We start from the raw sequence: 14,385 nt of genomic DNA on the forward strand, positions 1-14,385 counted from the left end.
GAGCGCATCTCTCCTTGAAAACAGCTTGTTCAGCACCGTTCAAATAACTGCAGTTCACTTTATTTTGTTGTTGATTTTGGTGGCGGGGGGCAGTAATAATTCACTCCACTCTGTGTGGTCTGCTGACATTTGTCCTTTCTTAATCACTGCTTTAGCGCCTTCCATACCTTTACGTCTTTCCATCTCAGCTGCACAGATATTTAATTGCTTTGTTGTTATGATTGGCTTTGTCTCTTCATTGAATTAACAATACCCACGGTGTGACTGTGTGTATTTACTTCCTCTGCATCTCAGCAGGCTCCAGGTATCATTGATTACCTCCACTGTGTGCGTATTTGACTGGTTAATTTGCTGTGTATGCCTCAAATCAGTGTAGCATGTATCTGTGCTTTTTTGTTGATAATCCCTTTTATGTGCCGAGGCTCAACACGGCGAGAGCTCACTCCTCTGAAAGAGCAAGATAAGGGCTGAGCTGAGGGTCGTGGATATTGAGTCATTTTTTATGATGTGGCCAACAAGCCATTAAAATCAGAGTGGTAAACAATGTTTAAAGAACGCCTGGTGAGCGAGCAACAAACCCTTAGCACATTACACCGAAATGAGATATTTGTTCTTGCTCCAGCACACACTCTGTTTCATACACAGAGCTGAGGTGCTGACTGTTTGTTGTCCTATATGTCTCTTATCAGTTTCCCTCTTTCTAATTCTTTTAGCTCCTCCAGGCGCAGATCAAAGGCGGGTTTATGAGAACGTATTAAGAGGCAGTGACAGAGTTACAGAAGATTAAAGATGGACCAATGAGAAATGGGAACTGACAGACAGAATATCTTCAGAGAGACTGCGACTTAGTGAATTGGAGAAAGAGCTGATGAAATATATAACAACGACGAACACTCTGCTGGGAAAACGCAGTGTCATGTCTAATCAGGCCGATTGGCAATTTGGAAGCTCCAGATTTTCAAGGCTTTGTTTGCCGCTGGTACTGCCAAACCCGAGTGCTTCGCAAACGACTTTGGGTTCTGCTGCCAAAACGGTCCCCATAGCAACCACTAATTCATTATGTAAACTAATAAGAATAGACAAGTAGCAAACACCTGAAAATTGACAACTTGAATTGTATTGTTTTTTTCTGCGCTTGTATTGCATCCTCTAGTTGTATCTTGGTGCCAGTTTGACTCTCCTGTGCTCCTCTGGACTGGCTGTGATAATGAGGCCCTGTCTGGCATTTGTAATCTTCCCTTTGACTCCCCTCTCTGGATAATGCATTGCAATAACAAGCTCACAAATCTGTTGGGCAAGCCCATACGGAGGAAGCCAGATTCAAATAACCAGAATACTGTTTCTACCATTGGTCTCGCTGACAGCACATCCGTTATCTTCTGCCAAGGACTCTTCCTCCTCTCCTCTCATCTCTCTGTCTGTCTACTTGGGCTGAAAAGCCTGTTAAGCACAACTCTCCAACCATTACTGATGGGACTGAAATTAATGCACATGTAGAAAGTTATAAATAATAATTCAGTCTGACTTTGGAAGAAGTCTAAGCTGCCCTGGAGGACATATAGGATTCAGGTTTAACTGGATGGATTCTGAAGACCAGGCAGTAATATGTAATAAGTTGAAACATGGTACACAGTGTGTTACAACAAGGCGAGAGAATGTTGAGACACTGGTACAATGTTTCAGTAAAAGAAATAAAACACATGCCTAAATTAATGTAAATACAAAAACGTGTGATCCATATTTGAGACTCTCTAACAGAATGTATTTTTTCTACAAAATTTATTAATTTATACTACAAAATTAAATGTAAATGTCAGGACATGGCTGATATTTTAATCACTGTAGTAGGCTGTCACTCTTTTTCCAGGTCACTGCAGTCATGCTTGAAAAGTAAAAACAATAATTAAAGTGTATGCATGTCTTCCAGCTTGTCTCTGACTTCATATGCCTCTGTACTGTCACCGTTGGTGCAAAAAAAATAAAAAGTAGTTTGTTTTTTTTAAACCAAACTCACGTTCTTTTTGAGATGGAATTTTCTCAGCTGTAAATTAATGTTTCTGAATGCAATGCTACAAATATTCTGCAGCTATGGCTGAGGAGATAGAGCAGGTTGCCTATCACTTTGAAGGCTGGTGGTTCAACCTATAGTATGCATGTTGACCCAAATGCATTTATCAGTATGAGTGCGTGCAAATATTCAGTTAAAAGCACTGAGGCATAGAAAAAAGCACTTGTGTAAATAAGTGAACGAGGCCTGTAGTGACAAAACACTGAGTGGCTCAAACACAGTATGAAAGCATTATAGAAGCGTGAGTCTATTTACCTTTCTGATAACCGATTAACTGTGCTAGTAATTACAAACCCATGCTTCGTGTTCGTACCTGTCAAAATAAAACATCAATTCAAACAATTTTTCTTAACAAAAGAAGCAAATTAACCAAAATAATAACAATAAAAATATTATTTGTTAAATAATCTTTGTTAAAACTCTGGAAAGAGAAACTTTAGTTGAGAATATTTTGACTAGTTATTTTTGTAGTTTTAATAACATGAGGTTTGGCTTCTGTGGTAAAACATTTATCTTGTTTCATATTCAGTAACCTCTTCCTGATTGTTCCTGGGCCATTTTGGGGTCGTTCTGGCACACTATGAAACATAAGCCCTGATGTGAGTACAGCAGATGTCTATGTAATCCACCTACAGGATGAGCTGAGCTGTCTGGGACTCAGGCCAGTGTAACCCACACAACCCTACCTCCTCAGAGGGCTGTAGAATTTTGTATTAAGTGCAACACGTAAAGAGGCAGTTTTTAACAGTTTTTAACCATCCATGACTAGAAAACAGGCAGGTCAACGAACTGTCACCATGGAAACAAGTTCATGCACAGCAAAATATCTGGGCACATGGACAAGGGAGACTGAAGGGTTGTAGCATTTAATTGCTGTGTGGGATTTGTCCAAATTTTGCTTTTTAAAGACACATTTAATTGCAAACTTAATTCCTCTCTTTGTGTATCACGCTACGTGCATTTTGATCAAGAACATTATTTGTTTTGCAAATTCAAATTTGCATTTCTCATTTACTTTTCTAAGCACTATTTTAATAAAATTTTTTATCATAATTATTTATTTTACTTGTTAGCAACTCAAAGTTATCTGTTAAAAAAAACAAATTAAATGCAAGCATGCTGATCCACACAGGTATGCACACATGGGTATTCACAGACGCGGACTAAAGCTTTCTTGGCTGCTGCCTCAAAGCACACTGTGCGCTGTCTATCTTGCGTGCTGCACAATATCGTTTATTATTTAGTAAATATTGATATCTATGACTAGCTAGTTTATTGTGATGGTGCTTTGTTTTCTCTATTATTATGTTGCTCTTTGTTGTTTGCTGTCTCCTCTGTTTGTTTTTTTTGTTTTTTTTTTTTTTTTCTCCATACAGGTGACCCAGGAGTTCTTTTTTTTTTTTCTCTCTCTCTTCCCCCCCCCTTCTCACCGTCTCTTCTCCCCTTTGGTTTTCTTTCTTTCTCTCCCCCTCTTTCTCTCATTCATTCCCCCTGTCCTATTTATTTAAAAAAAAAAAAAAAAAAAAAAAAAATGACAAAGGATGAACTGAAGCTCTGCCATCACGTAATGTCGCATACTGCTGTTTCTGATGTCATTTAAAAAAAAAAAAAAAAAAAAAAAAAAAAAAAAAAAAAAAAATTAAAAATTAATGAACTACTAACAAGCAGGAGGGGTGTTCTGTTGGTGAGTTATTCTTTTTTTTAACAATTTAATTTAAAGAATAAAATAAACTGACAAAACGAGCACGAATAGTCATGACTACAAGAGCACATGCACAAAAATATAAGAATAGCAACCAAATTCTTTAAAAAATTAATTAAAGGTGCATGAATAAAGCAACCAATGAACTCTCACAGGCTTTAACTGCATGTGTGCGTGTATTTACGGCACTGTGGCATGTTGATTAACAGTAACCCATTGTTCAATATTATGTAATTTCCATGTGATGAACTCAATACGTCAGAAATAATAGAAAACTGTGTAGAAACAATGAGCAGATACACAGGGCTGTGAAGTGAAAAGGATGGAAGAAAAAGGAAATTATCTTGAAAATATGAAAGAGAACAAATAAAATTGAAGGGACAAAACAAAATGAGGGTAATGTTTAAAGAAAAGGCAGTGAATTAGAATTCAGCTGCTTTAGTAAATTGCCTAAAACTTAACCTAAAGTTAAATAGTTAAGTTTGTGACTACTTTAGTCTTTTAGAAAAATGACTTGTGAGATCTGAGGAGGTGAATGTTTACTTTTAGCTATAGGATACCAACATCTATATGATCTAGCCAATTTACAAATGGGTTTATACAATACATAACAGGTTAAAAAAAATCAAAAAATATTTCCAATTTTGCAGCGTTAGAACCTCCAGTGAGGAACTAAACACATGCAAACAACAGATTTGGAGCTTGAAACGAGTTTGATTTAAGAAATTGTTTGCTGAAATTCAGTGCAAAGAAGTGCATAAAATCTCCTTGTAACTGCTTAAATAATAGATAAACTTGAAAAAGTGCAACTGTAAACTATTCCAGTACTGCTCTATGTGTGGGGAAGTGTTTTAAGCCAATCGTACATCTTTTATAGAAAATTATAGGTGACCACGGCAACCTGCTAGGGACCAAAGCAATCTCAAAAGGTTTTTAGTGCAGCCCTGTATATTTCTTTGCAGTGAATTTCACTGCAAATCAACTGCCAGCAACCACTTTGCAGTTAGTTGGAGAATACACATTTTTCTCTTGTTGCCTTTGGTTGTCAAGGAGTCACTCACTGGTCTCTAGGCTTGTGTCACTGTATCCTTAATTGGACACAGTTTTTTGGGGGGATATGTAAAGAAGCCAAAACAGTTCATCCATGACTAGAAATCAGGCAGATCAATGAACTGTCACCATGGAAACAAGTTAACAACATTTAGCCTTAAAACTACTCATCTGTGGGAACTCAGTAGGCACGACATGTCTGGAAAACAGATTTAGCACCAGTGGATTTGATGACTCAGCATTACAAACAAGCCATTTGTGATAACACTAATTTCATCCATGCTACAAAGGTGAACATTAATTGCAGAGTGATTCATCAGGGACTGGATTTTCCCCCAATCAACCTTTCTGCTGCTGATTAGTCTCCAAGGACGACCTGGGATTCATTAGTCAAAGTGAAACCTGCAGGTGCACGGTATTGTTTTTTCTGTACTGACCTCAAATCAAGTGCTGTGGTCGCACATGTCATTTCAGTATCATTAGCGATCTGACCACACACATTAGATTATATAAGATTTAATCATTTTGTACGTTTTTTTTTTTTGCAGTGGTTCCTCACATTCACTCCGTGTTACCTAGAATCTTTATTGTCTACCTTTCAGTTTAGGCAACTTTAATTCCTCATTTTAAAACTTAAAGGAAAACTAAAATCCTCTGAATACTAAAAATTGTAGATAGTTGAGGAGTCAGTTTTGCTTAGATCATGAGTCATTCACATCCAATACTCTGATTTGGTTCAAAGGTGAAGTTTACAGTAAGGAATGAAATGCCTGCAGTATCAGCTGGGTGAAAACTGGACCGACTGAAGAAGCACGTGATAACAGCAAATATTCCCAAAAGAGGACCAGATTGTTAGATTGATTCCTCATACTTATTTGGTGCCTAATCATTTAGCCATCCATTACTCCCAGCTGAGCTGTTTGTGTGGGAGTAACTGCAGAGTGCAGTTTGAAGGAGTGCAGAAAGGGCAGGCTGTTTCGAGCTCTGCAGCAGGGGAGCAGTCATGTTGCAGCTGATGTGCAGCGCTGCAGGAGAAATTATACGGCACAAAAAAGTATGTGCAGTATTTAATTGGCATGAATATGACCTGTGCTTCAGCTGCACCCAATGAGTCTCCAGATAAATGCACAGATGTCACATTGCTGTGTTGAACCAGAATGACTCACATGCATGGAGTGGACAGTTTGATGTTAGTGGTCTCATCAAGGAGCACTTTCGAAACAAAATGTAACAAATGGTAAAAGACAAATGATGTAATCAGTGAACTTTACTGACTCTTGTTGCAATTAAAGGAAAACTACACCTTGGGGTTTTTTTGTTTTGTTTTTTTCAGTCTGTCTTTTGGTTCTAGTATGTCCCTGTTGGTTACATTTAAACAAATGGTTGGACATATAAAAATTAAAACCCCTGGTATAATTACCAGGAGCTAAATGCTAGCAAGTAAAGAGTAACACCTCGCTTGAGTGTACATGAGTAACCACACAGATGCTGAATGTCTTTAGTTTGCCAGTGCAGTAAGTGTTCTTTCTCTTCGGGTTTACTCTGTCAGCACCAATGAAATGAGAAATGAAGCACTCTTGTGTTTATTGTGTTTGGTCTCCGGCCTAATTTGGTGAAAGATGTTGCAAATAATATACAGCTGACAACATCAATATTGAATCCTATGAGAGGTTAAATCAAACCAGTGCCTCCAGGTATAGAAAGAAATGTGATACAGATGTTGTGGCACTACAGTACCTTTTTTTGGCCAAGTATATAATTCTTTTAGCACCTAAATCTGGCCTCACTCCTCCTGGATTTTGGCACAAAGAATAATATTCATAATGCAGCAAGCACTGAGTCCCTAGTTAAGAGAATGAAGCTCTGTTTACCTTTTGTTTTTACTTATCTCTGAGAAAATAGAGTATCACCAAAATTTGATGCACTGAGGCAAGGCTGTTCTCATTAGGCTCAGTATCCACGAGGAGCTGGCCCAGATAAACCTGCTCAGCAAGTCTTTCCCTGAAGAGTTGCAGTTACTGTGCTACATATGCAAAACCAAGCCAGCAAAGAACAGAACAAGCTCAGTGGTAGCAAGATTTCTGGTGCGCTGTTCAAAAAGCTGCCGTCCAATTAACCCCACAAACTACCTCGGTGTGAGAGTGCGTGTGTGCGTCTGCATACGTAAGTAAAGCAAGACTGTGAGTGTGAATGAAAGTGAGTTAGTGTTTGTAATAACTGAGGTTAGTCAAGAGTTACTGGGGGTCTAAGAGCATTACACACTTGACTGTGACTGATAAAGTGGACTTGGCATTATTGCCATACTAGTCCATAAGCAGCACGTACAGTTCAAAAGAAAGAACATTTGGCCAGACACATGCACACAGTCAAAAAACAGCAGAACTACCCTAACTTTAAGAATTAGACACCACTTGCGATGCATTCTTGCTAAAATGCTGCAAATCACATTATGGAGACTTGCTTTTAGAAGACAAAAGAAAGATGAGTACACATAAACTAAAGGGATTTTTGTCTGCACAATAAGAGTATTACATAAGGGAGATTATTGGGTTGTTGGCAGCAAATCACTCAACAGTGCAACTCAGAGTCCTTCTAGCATCTTTACTGAAAAATGCTAAAATACAAAGGTAACATGTAAATGCAATGTGAACATCAAACACAAGTCACACAATAAAGTTTCAGTGACGTAAATTATCTCTTTATAACACTTGACATTTACTGGTTTTGAACTAGTTGTACTTGTCGATGACCTTCAGTATTAATTTCTAATTTATCAAACAATTTATATATTTATTACACTGTCTACATACTGTGTTATGGTTTTATTTTTAATAGTTGCCTCTGGTTTTCTTCATTGTTTCATTTTCTGTGCATAATCAATGTCTAACTTTCAATTAAAGATTATGATTTAGGTCTTTTACGCAGCCTCTGAGTATCCCGATTTTGGGTCCTTTTATTGGGGTGCTATTGACAAAACACAGTGTTTAATTTAGTTTCTTTTAAAGCTCATCAGATGACAGCAAAGTGGAGCTGTCTGACCACAGCGCCACATTTGATAAAAAAAAAACAAACACAAAAAATCAGCACAAACACCTCATACCAGCTGCAAAGCACGGTGGTGGAGAGGTAATGATTTGGGCTTGTTTGGCTGCTAAAGGACCTGGACACCTTCCAGCCATTAAGTGGACCATGAACTACTCTGTATCCCAAAGTATTCTAGAGTCAGATGTGATGCTGTCTGTCTGGGAGCTAAACCTACGCAGGTCCAAATTGGGTCATGCAGCAGGACCATGATCCCAAGCAGAACAATAAACTCCTTTTGGACATGACTGTATGTGTGCTAAAAGAAGGTTAAATATACTATACTGCATTTTAGCACAAATATACTCCTTGCAATAGCTTCAATTTGAGGACTATGCACTTTTTATATCTGTTGAATTTGACAAAATCTGACAAATCTCTCCCAGTACTCCCAGTATTTAATGTTTCTTAGACTTTCTGATTGGCTTACTTAGATTATTAGACACATAATACGGTATACGGTAAAAGGTATAGCATCAGGCATCACTTACTAGTTTAAAATCAACTTAGAACTCAAAGCAGCAGTGGAATTTTCCATTTTTACCCGTAGTTTCACATACAGCTTACAGTAATACAAAAATTTATAGTAACACAAAAAAGCAAAACTCACCTTGATCGAGAGACTTTGCAGGTGCCCAGCTTTTGAAGTAGTCATCCTGAGTGGAAACACAACAGAAGCGATTGGGTTATGAAAGAACTAAACATGTGAAGAGTGGACAGATTATTTTATTGAACAGAAAGTAAACAAACCAAATACTAAATGTCACTACTGAGAAATCCTGTTTCCATTCTTCTCTCTTTTTGTTCGTCTCTTTGTTGATTTTAATAGAAAATATGTATGGTATGAGCTTGTTCGGATAATAAAATAGGGACAAATGTAAATAGAAACTTGCAGCAGAAACACTCGAGCGTAAAGAAGGTTATATGCTCCAAAGAACAAACAAAGCAGCATAACATTTAACAGCCATTATGAATTAACACTGGTCAAATATGATTTTCATGACTCTATTTGAACAAGTCTTTGTTCACCACAGTTTTGTTTAGAGTTAAAGGGAAAGCTTCATGAACTGAACATATTCAAATAAAAAAATAACTGGCTTTTTTAATACTATTTGATACATTGGTTCAATTAAGAGCAGACTTCCTGCCTTGTTAGAGACATCTTCTGCTGTGTAGAGCAATTAAAGTAATAAGCCCACTGTGTAGAGTGATGACTTTGTTAGTGTCATGTAATGTGTTTTACGTAAGTAAAGAATAAACAAAGAATGGTCTGACATACAGATGAAAGGAAAAAGTGGTATAAGTGGTGTCATTTTGGAGTAGCTACTTATAGAAAAAGCAGCAGATTTGCATTTAAAACATCTGATCTGTTAAGCATAAACTGATATTTGTACTTGATTGAACTTTCGTGAACACTTTATGCTTTAACATACACGATAACGGCTTACAACACACTAAAACGATTGTGTTATTAGGGTTTTAAGGAAATTTTGGGTTGTTTTTATAATTGAAGGTATTTTTCAATTATTTAGATTTACCAACATTTTAGTTTATTATAACAGTTTTATTACCAAGACACCATGTGTGGGTACCTAAAGGAAGAGCTGTAGTTGACCCCTCCTGTCAGATTCAGTTTATATTTAATAATAAAGATAATAATATTACATAACGTACTAATACACACACATATATGCACGCAGAGGTGTGTAGTGGTGGTGTCTTCTAAATGATTTCCCTGGGTGAACCATATGTGTGTCAGCAGGAAGTGAGCCTGAGTCAGTGACATTTGTGAACCTGCTGGGTCTGAAAACTCTATCTCCTGTGCTATTGAGTTATAGGGAGAGCGAGGGAGAGCGAGCATATAAGAGTATAAAAGTGAGAGAGACTAAATTAGTATCAGTGATATGGAACAGTCCAGTGAAAATGGACAGTTGACCCACTCATACAGTCCTTGTTCTATAAATGACAACCGTCAAAATTTGAGCCAACGCAGAAGTTTGAAATCAGGAGATGAAACCTAATTAGCCTGTCCCTTAGGCGCTTACTTAAATCATGTCCTCACATCATTTTCTTTCATTTATTTTATGTCCACATCTCCTGCTCTGGTTCAGCATTATTAGTGTCTTCACCGTTGAGCAGCTTTCCCGTTCCTTGGATAGTGATACAACCTCAACCACACTGCCAGATGCTGTCTTTCCTCTCTAAACCAGACCAGTCATTCAGTCAGACATGCACAGATATGTCCAGGTTCTAAATAAAAAAAAAAACACTGCACACAATAAATAAATATAGGTACACAACCATGCACATGCATACTTGGATTTAACTTTCTTTTTGGATGCTACTTTTATGATTATTTTTTTTCAAAATAACTAGTAGTTTTTCTTTATTTATGGAACACGTAACTATGACCTTTGCCAACATTTTTGGGATGAACACAGACAGTCCACATAACCCAGCCTCAGTAATGCTCTGAAGCAAACTGCCAGAGAAGTCCGGTTAATTCAGTTTACTTCATTGAAGCATAGTAAGCTTGCTTGAGAGTGTGAAACCTACAAGCACAACAGCAGAATTTTAATATGCTGGACTATAACATACTATGCATGACTAGCCACCTAACCTGCTGTGCAATTAAATCAGCAACACCTATCCAGCAGTTTGTAAGTGCACTAAAACTTTACTAAAGAATTACAATGTGTTTCAAAATAATGACAGTTACAAAAACAATGACTCTACTTACCTCTGCTTCCTTTAGATGATTGCAGAGGACAGAAAGGAATAGAGGGGAGGGAGAAGAAAAGAAAGGTCAGTGATAATGGCACAGTATGCTATGTCTATCAGATGTATTACAACCCTGTATTACTCATTCTGAATACTGAGTTGAACTCTAGAGTTTCATTTAATACGAATCTGAAGGTGGTGGAATACCCAAGGACCCGCACACTTGCACCGGCGCTCGCAGCATTATGAGATAGCCTTATTTGATGTGGCATGTAATTTGAAACACATTGAGGCCAAATTGTACATGCAGCGTAACAGGGCAGCATAAGGGAAAGGAGAGAAGAAACAGAGAGGGAGAGGCACGGAAGTTGCGCAGAAGAAAGCATAGAATTATTTAACTGGGGGTCCTTTTTACAAATGCCAAAATGCCATATGAAAAAAAAGAGAAAAGGAGGGCATGTAAAATTTTCAGGGACAGAGACTAAACAAAAGGTTTACTGTTTTAATCTGGATCTAATCTGTAGATGAAAAATGTCCATTAACTAATTGATGCTGTAGCTAAATCCAGTCCCAACTGAGAGGAAAAACAGCTAAAGTGACATGCAAAAACAACATCATCATCATCAGCAGCAGCAGCAGCAGCGTTGAAATGCAGTGAAATCTGTAAAAATCAGGGATGGTCCAAGAAATAACATGTAACCATCTCAGTGTAACAATAATAGCTTCATAATTATATTCATGGGACAATGACTTTTAATAGGCTTTATGTAATCTCTATGGATGCTATCCTTTGGGTAAATGGGTGCAATCTTCTGGGATTTAAAAATAGACATATGATTCTTGGTGAATATGACAACGTTAAGACAGAAACAAGAGGGGTAAGTGGTCTGGTCAACAAACTAAGCCAAAGGCTAGATGGGTAGTCCTGTATTTTCTTTCTTTCACTAAACTCAATTTGGCCTGCTGTGGCGGGAACCGAACGCACAGAAGCAGACGACGAGCTGCTTGCTTTACTTTTGATTCTTCTAACAACATTTTTGAGTGGACTGAGACTTCTGGTCGGGGAAAAACATAAGAGGTAGTCAGTAGACTTAAGGGTCGGTACGCAAGCTGCTCTCTGACTAACAGCAGTTGTTGAGCAGCATAATAATGTATTATGATCAAATGAAGATTGCTTTCATGTTTTGTTGGCTGCCTGTGTTAACAATGCTGTTGAGGGGCTAGTTTTATCACAAGCAGAGCCCATTCTTGCTGGACATATCTTAATGCACTGAAACAGATGGTCAGCTAGATTAAATCCTTATAGACATTTAGTTCAGATGAACAAAAATTTTAAAAGAGATTGAAAAAGTTTATTTTTAAATCCCTTCTTTCTCCTAAGACAGGGATGTCCAAAAATAAGGACCAGGAGGGAGGGCATAGATTTTGGACTTTGCATCATTTACATCTTAACTTTTTTTAAATTAATAAACTTAATTTTAACATGTAACTTCACACATTTATTTCTTACAATTTAAGAGTTACAGTATAATTCTTTGATTTACTATAGGAGCATTTCTTTATCATGTATCATGCACTTTTTTTTTTTTTACATATCTCAGGGATTAAATGTGTAGTTAAACATAAGTTAAACATCTTTACACTGGTCTGGCCCATTTAAGGTCGAAGTGGGCTGCATCTCGACCATGATGTAAAATGAGTTTGACATCCCTGCCCTAAGATCACTTAAAGTGGTCTGAAAACATAAAAAATGTAGTTATTTTGAATTTTCTTCAAATAATCCAGAAGCTAACTTGTCATCTATAATAAATAACATTTAAAACCTGATTAAACTTCAAGACATTTTCTTATTTTTGTTAAAGTCACAGTATTTTCGCTTTTCTTACACCTGTGTACAAAAAAATCACACAAACATCATGATGGATTATAGCGCCTCTTTGCAATGGGTTATTTGCAGTCAGTAACACTAACGGTTTTCATTTGTTTTTCTTCAGCTTTGGTAGAATCACTATATTTGTTTTCTGTACCATCTACAATTTGGAACTCCTCTGTATTTTCTAGTGAGACAAATTTTACCTGTGACTAAAAAACCCCAAAAAAACAAACAAAAGTTCACAACAGATAAGAGCATTAACTGTATCCAACAGAGGACAGCAGCTGAGCTGCTGTTGCCTGAGAAGAGCCTTCACTGTTTTCTAGCTGGTGTCACTTAAGGTTCACAGTGTTGCTACTAGCTCTCTTATTATTCAGCTTCAGTCACAGTGATGACCTTTCCTTGCCCAAGTCCCCCATTAATATTTTATTGTGCTCATCTCAAAAGCATTAACTGGCTGTTTAGCTCTCTGCGACACTGCCCCAATGTCATTCAAACCCTTTAAAGTGATTACAAGGACATAAAACTGTGTCGTTATTATCATATCGTCTTTGTTGGAGGTGATGGTGGAACTTTCAGGAGCGAGTCTCAGGAAAAAACCTGTTAACCATGTTGTGTCCAAACTTGTGAACACTGCAGAAGCTCTGACACACACATACCGTAAATGTCGGGCTATAAGCCGCTACTTTTTGCACAAGCTTTGAACCCTGCGGCTTTTAGTCAGGTGCGGCTTTTCTATGGATTTTCCATGATTTTTGTGATATCGTAAGACGATTTGTTTTGTGTGTTCCGCTGTTGTACGGCACTACGTTGCCTGGCGGAAGGATCGGGGTTCAAGAGTGGTATGTTAGTCACATGTCCGTCCGCCAGGCAACGTAGTGCCATACGAAGTAGCGCGAAAAACAAACTTCAAAGTAGCGCTACGCATTCAGCGGGAGGCGTGGATGATGAGCGGCGATAAACTTGCAAGTTATGCCCAAAAAGCAAGTTATGCCCAACTCCACCGGTGGATTCTGACAGCGTGGAAAAGTGTGAAAACATCCACGATCACCAACGGATTTTGAAGGGCTGGACTGCTGCATGATGGAGAGGAGGACACCGCCACGGCCCTTCTGAGGGTGTTCGACTCTGACACTGACAATGAGGATTTCTTTGGTTTTGAAAGTGACAACGAAGGAGAGAAGAAGAGTGGATGACGAAGCCATCCTGAGCCTGTTTGTATCCGACACTGGAGAAGAGGACTTTGGTGGTTTTAGTGCGTAGGAAGAAGAGAAAGATGGTGGTGAATGACTGACTTTTCTTCTTGTTAAAGCTGTGTCACTGCACCTGAGCCTAAAAGGTAGTCCGAATCTATTTTTCTGGTGTGCTGTAGGCTACTGTTATGTACTACATGTGCAAATATGTACCCATAACTTGTTTTTCAAAATATTAATAAAAGTGATGTCTCCAAACAGCCATCTCTTTCCTGACAATTCCCTTTGTGCATATTCTCTTACATATGATAAGTCAACATTGAAACACCTGCGGCTTTTGGTCAGGTGCGGCTAATGTATGTACAAAACAGGATTTTCCCCTGATTTTAGCTTGTGCGGCTAATATTTAGGTGCGCTTTGTAGTCCGGGAAATACGGTATACGCACACGCTCACACAAAATATCTGTGTAATTAAGTCTTTTTTGAGGTGTTCAATTAAAAATCAATTTAAAAATGTAGCATAACAGCTGTCACTGAAAATTGGATTCTTTTATTATACACCTGTTCATATTACAGTTTATTTACAACCTCTATTTTAATTATGGTTAACTGACTACATGTTTTTGTGCAAACACCTTCAAATTGTAGTGAGTAGTTTCATTAAGCTTAGGAGCTAGAGGATACATTAAAACGTAGC

General features: G+C 37.9%; 1 protein-coding gene across 2 annotated transcripts in view; it reads right to left on the reverse strand.

Moving 5' to 3' along the window:
* spock1 (SPARC (osteonectin), cwcv and kazal like domains proteoglycan 1) overlaps nucleotides 1–14,385 on the reverse strand; it is a 116,715-nt gene that overhangs the window by 44,311 nt on the left and 58,019 nt on the right. For both annotated transcript variants that reach the window (XM_080900596.1, XM_080900595.1), the window contains exon 3: nucleotides 8,512–8,557. In XM_080900596.1, coding sequence (XP_080756722.1) covers nucleotides 8,512–8,557 — 46 coding nt within the window. The remainder of the gene's footprint in view (nucleotides 1–8,511; nucleotides 8,558–14,385) is intronic.

The sequence above is a fragment of the Rhamphochromis sp. 'chilingali' genome (genome assembly GCF_963969265.1).
Source record: "Rhamphochromis sp. 'chilingali' genome assembly, chromosome: 13".
Taxonomy (NCBI): domain Eukaryota; kingdom Metazoa; phylum Chordata; class Actinopteri; order Cichliformes; family Cichlidae; genus Rhamphochromis; species Rhamphochromis sp. 'chilingali'.